General features: G+C 42.4%; 1 protein-coding gene and 1 pseudogene across 1 annotated transcript; one reads left to right on the plus strand and one right to left on the minus strand.

Moving 5' to 3' along the window:
* Window positions 1-3069: 3069 nt before the first annotated feature.
* LOC119340109 lies at window positions 3070-6242 on the plus strand. The gene is made up of 6 exons (XM_037612015.1): window positions 3070-3500; window positions 4177-4251; window positions 4349-4584; window positions 4667-4860; window positions 4944-5422; window positions 5836-6242. The coding sequence occupies exons 1-4, from the start codon at window positions 3392-3394 to the stop codon at window positions 4721-4723; spliced, it is 477 nt and encodes a 158-aa protein (XP_037467912.1). The 5' UTR covers window positions 3070-3391; the 3' UTR covers window positions 4724-4860; window positions 4944-5422; window positions 5836-6242.
* A 237-nt stretch (window positions 6243-6479) lies between these two features.
* LOC119342011 lies at window positions 6480-10025 on the minus strand (annotated as a pseudogene).
* Between the last annotated feature and the right edge of the window lie 638 nt (window positions 10026-10663).

Raw genomic sequence — 10663 nt, forward strand, 5'->3', positions numbered from 1 at the left:
TGCATGCCTGACAGTGATTTGTTTCTTCGGAGATGCAGAAACAAACGGTGTGAAGCCATTGCCAGTTCCAGGGCAACGGTATATATTAATCATGTCTAGGTTTTTCATTTCCTCTTTTCACTCATTTGTTCGTCACACAATGCTCAAGTAATTATCTTAATGCAAGCTTACTCTGTTTCGGGCGAAAATGCATACTTTCTTTTGTGCTGAGCAAAAAACAAATATATAGACAGAGAAAACAAGTAATTATATTAATGATTTTGTGTTCTTTTGATACTATTATTTTCTGTGTCTGCCATCTTGGCCTGGCCTGCTGGTCGGACCATCTTCCTTGCTGGGGAGTTCTCCTCTGCTTCCATCCACCCATCAGTAATGCACGCGTCCAATGGTGATCCACTGTCATTGTAGCTGCAACCTGTACATCAGGAAGAAAGATATTCTTCAGGTTATATCAGCAATTGTCTTATGAATTGTAAATGACTGAACTGCAGAAATTTTCTTAGACATTTTTGCAGAAACCATTTGGATTTGGGGGCCGTTTAAAATGGGGAAAGGACAGTTGTTTGGAACGTTCTGGTCTGGTAATGCACCTTTTTTACATTTTCGTTTCCCTACTCTCTTTCGTGAATGTGGTGATCCAGACATTCAAATTCCTGAAGCTTATCGCAATGGGGAGTTGGTGATGACTGTTGGGATTATGTGTCCTGCAACTATATTCAAATATTTATTATCATTAATATTCGGAATACCTCATATGGAATTATACATGTGTTATTTTGCATGGAATTACTCTTGCTGGAATGTACTCCCTCCGTTCCTAAATATTTGTCTTTTAGAGATTTTAAATGGACTACGACATACGAATGTATATAGACATATTTTAGAGTGTAGATTCACTCATTTTGCTCCGTATGTAGTCACTTGTTGAAATCTTTAGAAAGACAAATATTTAGGAACGGAGGGAGTACATAAGTGTTGCATGCTTAAGGAAGCTGGTCGCTTGTCGGTGGAATACAATATGCTTTATAGATTGGAAAGATTACCCGGGTACGCTGATAATTGGAAGAAGCTAGATCGTATAATTAGTTTATGGCCCTAATGTTGATCTACATAATTAGAGGAATTTATACTCTATTATGACGCGTTGCTCACAAGCGTGTGCTTCGGGGACTCAACGGATATGATCCGCTAACAGACAAATTATATCGTGGTTGGTAGTTTGACCTGGACTCTATCCGGAAACTAGTTTAAATACTAGGAATCTTATAACTGTATAAGAGGCGGACTCTTTAGAAACACAATATAAGAAGGTCTCTACCCCTAGCCTCAGAGATGTGATTGTGAGTGACACCGGCCTGCACCCCCCCCCCCCACCCCCCCGCGAGCCGCGAGATGTGAAATGACCAGTTTCAATCAACAGAACTGTGGGTAAAGCTAACGGATCTATGTCTGCAATTCATATCTTTTTTAAACTGTACTAGATATGACAGTGGACCATTTTAAGTGATGTCGGACAAAAAGAAAAACACTAGCGCAGCATGTAGTTGGACTCGGTTGTTTGTTATTGCTCTTCTCCACTAGGATGAGGACAGCTCTAAGCTGAGAGCTCCATCCATCCATAAACAGGGGGATCTGAACTGGACTGACCTACAGATCCTCCGATTGATGCAGTTTCTTTTCTTATTACTGGTGAATGCCTCAAGCACACAGTAGATAGACTTGATGTAGATGGACGTAATGTCTTATATTTTGCAAGCACATGGTAGCGATGAAACAAAAGTAAAAGAAAGAAGTACAGGGATCGTGTATTAGCAATTATTATGTGTACACCCTTTTTTCTAGTTATTTCTTCTTTGTGACTCAGTTTTGTACTAGGATGGTAGACGGCACCCGATTATGAGTCAGCAGTGTGTTGGTTGTCGCTACCAATACACCCAGTTTCTTTCCCTGTTTTTTCCGGTTCAAGTTTGTTTGTTATACTGCCAGGTGCCTAGGTAGTATATTGACTCCTGGAAAATGAACGGACCAATTCTCGTGACTTAAGTCTTTCATGGCTCAGTTTCCTTATGTTGACGTGCCTGTGTCTCTGTCTGGCAGTATTACCAGTGAGATCCTACACAAGCGCCTATAATTTGTTTGTTTTATAGCTCGCAAGATCTCGAATATGTGTACCAAGTTGGACCCAAGTTTCTTCTCTGGTGTCTTAACTTGTGTCTGTTTGTTTGTCCAGATTCAGTGGAGTCGTCATCAGACCAGCTTTCAGAGTACAAAGTGGTCGCTGTTTTGATAGCTTGTGGAGTTGTCACAGATGTGATCACCTTGCTGATAAGATAGCATGTGGCGTGATGATCTGCAGAATTTAACTTGGCAGTGGTCAGAAGTCTATGCCGTTCCTGTTTTCATGCTACAGGTCACATCCTTCTTTTGAACATTTTTAAATGAAAAGGCAGCAGCGCTGATTTCATTGATTAAAATGAGCAAATAGAAAAGAGCAAATACTCGATCGCGATCGCAAAATATATTGCATCATTCCTCCAAGACCAAAGGATTTATATCAATCGTATTTGCAGGCCTAAGCGGACACATTAAAACTTGTGTCTGCCCAAAACCAGAGCGTGTGCAGAACAGAGAACGGGCTGCCGTGTGAGAGCACTTTCCCTGAATGCCCATCCAGGAGGGAAAAAATGCAATCACTAATTACAATGCACGTTGATTGCAACCACTAAAGCATTTTACCATTCTACTACTGAAAATGAATGGAAGCCTCAATGTCAGGAGCAGGTCCCCCTGTTAGCTTCGCCCAATCTGGTAACCTCTTACCATACCATGCTTATGTAGCCCCTGATTCCTCGCAATTAAATCGGATACTTTGGTGAACCATGTTACAAACGACGACAGGAAAGGAACGAATTCAGTGATAATCATTCCAAAGTGTTACAAATCATACTATATAGCTAGGAATCAAACAGTTTGGATTTCATCATGCATACAACAATGGTAGAATTTGTATATATGAACCAGCGTTTTGATTTTCGGCCGAAAAAACTAAATTTCGGCCGAATTTCGGCCATCTCGCCTGGGCCCGGTATATGGGCCTTTCGTCCGAATTATTTGGCCCAGTTTGAATTTATTTGCCCGGCCCAGCTTCTAGGGCCTTCATGTTACGCTTCTGCTCATATAAAAGCACGAACGCAAATGTCCCAACCCTAGAATCGCTGTTTTTCCTCTCGCTCCTCCTGTGGGCGGCGCCGCCGCTGCGCACAGAACACATCCTCGCCAGCGTAGCTTCTCCGGCGTCCGGCCAACGCGCTCACTAGCCTCCCGCCTTCCTCCACATCTCCTCGCCTCCACCCCATCCAGTTCGTGCCATTCGCTGCTCCAAGACAAGGGCATGGCGCTCGGCGGCTGCGGCAACGAAGCTGATGGTGCACGAGCCAACCATGGAGGCAGTAGCACGGGGCAGCGACAGCAGCATGGAGGGCGTCCTCTTGTTTGGGAAGGTACAAGCTTTCTTGATGCGTATACATCTCAATCAAGTACGTAGATGCAGTTTCAGTTTCAGTACGTAGATGCAGTTTCAGTACTTGTGCTTCTTTAGATGAATGAGAGGCTGCAATATCATACAGGGGTAAGAAAAACTCACTCTTGATGATTTGAACAGAGTAGTGGCATCATTAATCTGAAATACACATGCATCTTGTAGTCACCAAGGATTCTGACAATGTTTTGACTTGGTATATAATCTGAAACGTACATGCATTTGGTAGTCAGAAAGGTTGCCCACGATCTGGTAATAGAAAAGTGGTTATAACCAGTGGCTTGTGCACAAAATTAAAGCTTTTATTATCACATCCAACCACTGGCTTGTATATTTGCAGAAGCATCCCATGTTTGAATCGATCATTTATTTAGATCTACAACGCGTCCAATATAAACTTCAGTTGTGTTTGTGTATTTAACTAAGTAGTTGTTGACCACTGATTAATTTCAATGTCCAGCGGTACTAGAGCATCAGCTTGTATATAAATTATTTATTCCTTAGTATCTAAACTAGATAATCTGTCTGTACTGTTTTTGTTCCTCATTCATATCAGGACACCCTAGTAAGAAAGGTTTGCTTTCTTAGCTGTCTACTCTTTGTAACTGACCGTCGTTCTTTTGTCATGTGATTTTCAGGTAATGGAACTGCAAATAGGAGTGGCAGCGGCGACCAGGATGCAAATGGAAGTGGTTCCCAAAGACCTTGGAAAGGTATTACTATGCTTTGCTTGGTCACACGATGCTATTGGAACCATGATCTTTATTTGCTAGGTTCAATTAAACTGATGTTTGTAACCTTGCAATGCAGGACTTAAAGACAATAACTTATATGATCCTTGGAACCATGCATGGCCGTATTATGGGGGTTTTGATTGCACGTACTGCAGCCTAAAGCACAAAGGTGGAGGTGCAACCCGTGTCGCGGAGCACCTTGGTGGTATTGTAGGTAATGTGAGGAGCTGTCCCAATGTGCCAAGAAATGTGAGAGATGCAATGAGAGAGTTGCCAGATTGGCAGAAGAAGCTGCGGCGAGAATGGGGCCAAGTAAGTTATGGTGTTTTAGTTTTAGAATTTCCATTTCCTTTTGGTTTGCATTCCTGAAAATTTCATTGGTGTTATCTTGCAGCCCAATGGTGGTTTCAGTTTGGAGGGGATGTTCCTGCATTGCAGAAATGTGCAATGAGAATTTGCTCACGATGTGTCTCCTCTAGTGGGTGTGAGAGAAATTGGAGCGCTTTTGCTTTGGTGCACACAAAGCAAAGAAGTCGTCTTCTATATGACAAGCTCCACAAGCTAGTTTCTGTACGCTACAACTTAAAGGTATAAACCATCACTTTTACTTTCTACTTTGTGTTGTCCTTGCATGTCATATAATTTACTTGTTTACTATTCAAACCTTGAAGATACGTGCTGAAGAAGATCAAGAGAAAGAGAGAGATATAGATAAAGAAATTGATCCAAGTGCTGTTTTTGAGGATGTAGAGGATCCGATTGTGGATGGAGCTGATGCAGCTAGTGCTGTTTTTGAGCAAATAAGGCGCCTCAACTCAAGCAGGAAGGCGTCTTATGTTGGTTCAAAGGGTAATAACAAGAAAAGAAAGAGGAATGATGATGATGAGAATGAGTTTCTTGAAACTGAGAGTGAGGATGATGAAGAAGAGAATGAATATGTTGATAATGACATCGAGGATGATGATGGGGTGAGTGAGGATGATGAGGATGGCGAACAACATCAGCTAGAGACACAAATGCAACTTGAAGAAGAGACACAAGTACAAGTTCAAAAGGAGGCACCAACAAGCACTGGCCATTTGGAGACTAGATCTGGACGACTTATTAGGAAGAAGACCAAGAACGTCAACGGCCTCTACTCGTAAATTTGGTAAGTCTCTTCTTTTTGGTGTTTCTGATTCAGGTTTGTTACTTAGAAAAATCTAGCTTGATGTATATGTTCAAAGTGGCTGATCTTTAAATAGCTTGATGTATATTGCTTTCTTTAAGTAGGTTGATCTTTAATTGTTCTCGTGCTCTAATGTTTATGCTCACTGTGTATGATTAGTATTGCTGTTCTAATTGCTCACCTAGTAGTGTTGCTGTAATTGATACTTATCTTCTTGTATTGTTGCTATAATTGCTACTTATCACATACCCGTGATGTTCTAGTTGCTACCAATCACTTAGTAGTGTTGTTCTAATTGCTACTTAACACAGTATTTTAGTTGCTACTTGGAACTGCTAGTTACTTAGATGTATGCACTCTGTATCATGACCCTTCCTCTGTTTTCTCCAAACCAGAAATGGCACGTGAGCAAAGGATATCAAGAAGCTTTTGGATGTTGGGAAGCTTGGAGCTGATGCTTCAAATAAGCTGATGGTTGTCTTTTGGAGATGTTTCTATGTTTAATGCTTTAAAGTCTTTTGGCTGTACTGGACTATTTAAACTTTGAACTATGCTGTGATGCTTGAACTGATGCTGGACGGTTAAGGGTTTATGTCAGAGGCAACTTTATAACTAATGTGTGCCTGTTATGTTGGACTGTTAAGGGTTATGTTGGAGGCAATTTTATAACTAATGTGTGTCTGCTATGTTGGATTGTTAACTGTTATGTTGGAGGCAACATTATAGCTAACGTGTGCCTGTTATGTTGGGCAGATTCAATTTTCTTAATCCCTAGAGCTTATTTGCTAAAGTTTATAAGATCTCTCCTGATGGTTGTTGTGCTGATATGTTTTGCTCTATTTTATTTAAAGTTTTGTTCAAATTTCGGCCGAATTTCGGCCAAATTTCAGTTAAATTTTGGCCAAATTTTCAAATTTTGATTTTGCAATTTCGTCCGAGATTTTGCCGAATTTTTTGAAATTTCCGAAATTCGGCCATTTCGGCCAAGGACGAAAAAAAACACAAACCGAAAGTCATTTCGCAGATATGAACTACGAAGCAAATCAATCTGGTGTTCCATCGTTCCACGTTATTACATCCGTATACAGTAAACAACTCAAAAATCCATATATAGTAAACAACTCATAAATCCGTTGTTCATGGCTGCATGGAGACATGGCATTTTGCAGCGCCTGTAGTTTATGAGAGTAGAGGGCAGCACCACCTCACGCTTAAACATGCAAGACTCGACAAACCGAAGTAGGCATAACCCAACGAAGAGGCTACCCAGTAAGAGAGCATGTAGATTTAGCAACAGTCTGACAGCTTCGACTTCGACTTCGTCTCCCGTCTTCAACCAAAGGGCACGCGGTTGACAGTTAGCAACTGAATCAGAAAAAAATACCAGCAACCATCAGAAAAGTACCAGCAACATTTATTGAACACAAAAAATGGAAGACGAAGACATCAAAAGAATCTAACTACATACCTTTCGTGTGGACCTTTTTCACTATAGAATTTAATTGTTTTCTTTGGAATGTGCTCAATCTTCTGCCAGTTTGGATCATCAGTCGTTACACAAGATTGTGTGAACTCGTCACTGCAGTAACAGACTGCAATCTCCTCAAGAGACTTGGGCAGTTTTGGAAGCGACCGCATGTTCTTGCATGACTTTATCTCCAGCGTCTTGAGTGATGTGAGTTGCTCCATATTGCCTGGTAAGGCATTCAAGCCGCAGTCCTTAACGATAAACTCATCAAGGGAATTGGGCAGTGTTGGAAGCAACCGCATATTCATGCAGATACAGATACTCAGTTTCTTGAGTGTTGTGAGGTGTTCCATATTGCCTGGTAAGGTATCCAAGCTGCAGTTAAAGATGATAAACTCCTCAAGAGACTTTGGAAGTGTTGGAAGCAACCGCATATTCTCGCATGACTGTATATCCAGTCTCCTGAGTGATGTGATGTGCTCAATATTGCCTGGCAAGGCATTGAAGCTGCAGGCCCCGACTTTAAACTCGTCAAGAGACTTGGGCAGTGTTGGGAGCGACTGCATATTCTTGCAATTCCAGATCTCAAATTTCTTGAGCGATGTGAGGTGCTCCATATTTCCTCGTAAGGCATCCCTGCTGCAGTTCCTGACGTTAATCTCCTCAAGAGACTTGGGCAGTGTTGGAAGCGACACTATATTCTTGCATGAATCTATATCCAGTCTCTTTAGTGCTGTGAGGTGCTCCATATTGCCTGGTAAGGCATCGCACTTGCAGCCCACGACTATAAACTGCTCAAGAGACTTGGGCAGTGTTGGGAGCAACCTCACATTCCTGCAATTCCAGATCTGAAATTTCTTGAGCGATGTGAGGTCCTCCATATTTCCTCGTAAGGCATCCCTGCTGCAGTTCCTGATGGTTAACCACTCAAGAGACTTGGGCAGTGTTGGAAGCGATCGTATATTCTTGCATGACTGTATATCCAGTTGCTTGAGCGATGTGAGGTGCTCCATGTTGCCTGGTAAGGCATCCCAGTTGCAGTCAGAAAGAAATAGCGACTCAAGATGAATGAAAGCCCCAAGGTCAGGAGCAGGTCCCAGCTGGGTCCATCTTCTGAATGTAAGTTCTTGCAAGTTCTTTGGCCTGCCATTATGCTTACCCGTCATCCAATTTGGTATCCTCTTGCCATAGTAATTCCTGATTTCTAATCTTTCAAGATACTTCGATGGGCAAAGACCCTCAAGAACCTCTGCTTGAACTTCTAGAGTGCAGCTATCATCATCCCATTCGAGTACCAATTTTGTGAGTTTTTCCTGCCGGCAAGATTGACTTCAAGAGCCTCTTCCTTGCTCTCAACATTCTCAAGACCGTTGATCAACAGCTTGCCTTGAAGCTTGTTTAGGTGTTTCAGCTGATGTGGCTCATACCCCCGTTCCCTCCTTATTGTGAAGAATGGTAGCGTGTCGAGCCATATCAATCTGCCAACGTTTGGAAATTCCAGATTTGCAATGCTGATTACATGGCGCAAGTTGACTAGGTTCATCATATCTTCACCACTAGAAGACGTCAAACTACCACACAAACCAAAATCTACCACCCGAATGTGGTAAAGCTTGGTAAAAACAGTCGGTAAAGTTAGCTTCGTAAGTGGAGGCACCCGGAAAGCAAAATAACGCAGATGCTTCAGCTGACAAATTGAATCTGGGAATGAGAACATATCAAGACCAAGTCCACCGAAACGTAAGTTCAGTACTCGTAATTTCTGCAGCCCCGTAAACATAGTGAAAATACTCCCAAAGACTTTGCACTCGTTTGATCGAACCCTTATCATTTTATCAATGATGAGAGTACGTAAATTTTGCAATTTAGATATCTTCTCAGTAAGCATCTCTCCATTATAAGTCCGAACGAAAAGATAGCGGACATCTTCAGGAACTTCTCCTGTGAAGCCGCTTTCGATCCTGAAGCAATCTCTTCCGGCAACCTCCTCTGCTAAATCACACAGCAGATCATGAGTTGTAAAGTAATCAACCTTACGGCCATGTCCATATGAGTATTTTTTCCCTCCTAATTGCAGAAATGATGCCGACAACAACTCATCGAAGTAATATTGAGCAACATTTTCCATTTCCTCTTCTGGCGTACTAGTCTTTATAAACCCTTCTGCCACCCACAAGTTAACTAACTCATCCCGTTGCAAACGATGTCGTCTGGGAAACATACTGCAGTAAGCAAAGCACCGCCTGACCTGCTCATCAAGGTACTGGTAGCTCCACCACAGAGCTCCCATTGTCTCATTCATAAGGTCCCGATCTTTCTGACTCCTCCAAAACTCAACAGTTTGTGTCTGACGGAGTCGTGAACCCACTGTTCTGGCTGCTAGAGGTGATTTCTTTAGCTTTTTTGCAATGTCCTCTCCAATCATTTCAAGTATTCTTCGATCATGGTCACTTACCCTTGCATCTCTAAGTGCATAATGCATGAACATTTCAAGGAACACTTCATCATCCAAGTCAGATATTGGAATACATCTCTCTTTTACAGCACCCAGAGATACTAATGCAGCTTCAGTTCGACTAGTCACCAAGATTCTGCTTCCCGCCTTTCCAACATTCAGCGGAGAAATTAAGTTTTGTAGTTCTTCACGGTCTTCTGAATTCCTACTGTTGTACCAGACATCATCCAGTACCAGCAAAATCTCTTTCCCACGCAGTTCATCCTCCAGTTTTTCCTTCAGGACGTTGCGACTATTGAATTTATCGCATGCTTTCCCTGTAGCCCCCTCAAACATCTCCCTAAAAATGGAATCCAAATCAAATTTCTGAGAAACATGAATCCACATGACAATATCGAAATGGCCTTCCATTTTCTCTTGCTTCTGCTTTTTCTCATGATCATAAACACACTGTGCAAGTGTTGATTTCCCTGACCCAGCCATGCCATGAATGCCAATTACATAATAGCATGTACCACTGACAATATTTGCTTGACAGTGGTCTTCCTTCTCATGAAGCATTGCTATGATCTTGTCCCGATCTTGATCTCGACCGATCACTCGCGGCGGGGGACCTGCAGTTGTGACAGCACAGCGTGAATTGGTAGCAACAGCCCGTCTTCCACTATCATTACTCACGCCTGGCAAGTTCAGTTGTGCCAAAACTTGACATGCATCATTTATAGCACTTTCTATCTTCTCTAGGCTTTTCTTCAAGTCCACTTTTGGCACACCACTCTCCTGCAAACCAAATAACAGCCAAGTTGAGGCCATCAAGAGTATATGTATAGCGTATTTTTTTTTCGCAGGATCTGAGGGTTATTTCGTATCTCAATGCAAAGTTAGGAGTTTTTTCTCCCTCTCTCTAGGCCCTACCAAACAAAACCTCCTACCACTCAGGAACAAAGCCAAGATCATTATCGAGGTCCAGGCAACAAGATTATACCATTGACGTCAACACAACAGAGAAGTTGATGTCATCAATGAAGTCCTCCAACTAGCGTGCGAAGGTTTGTCCGATGAACCGTCGAAGTGTACAAAGTTTTCAAGGTATCCACGCGTACCATATTAGCAACACCACGACAACGTGTGGACCAGCACAACACGAGCAACGGGGGATCTATGAGATGGAGTAACAACAGCGTATCATTGAATACACTAGATATAATCTAGATGGGAGAGAGAGAAAGAGGAGGCGACAACCGGCAAAAGGGTGTGGCGGCTAGGGAGGGGTGCGGCTATGGTTGCCTTCGGTGCCCCC

Source organism: Triticum dicoccoides, chromosome 7B (genome assembly GCF_002162155.2).
Source record: "Triticum dicoccoides isolate Atlit2015 ecotype Zavitan chromosome 7B, WEW_v2.0, whole genome shotgun sequence".
Taxonomy (NCBI): domain Eukaryota; kingdom Viridiplantae; phylum Streptophyta; class Magnoliopsida; order Poales; family Poaceae; genus Triticum; species Triticum dicoccoides.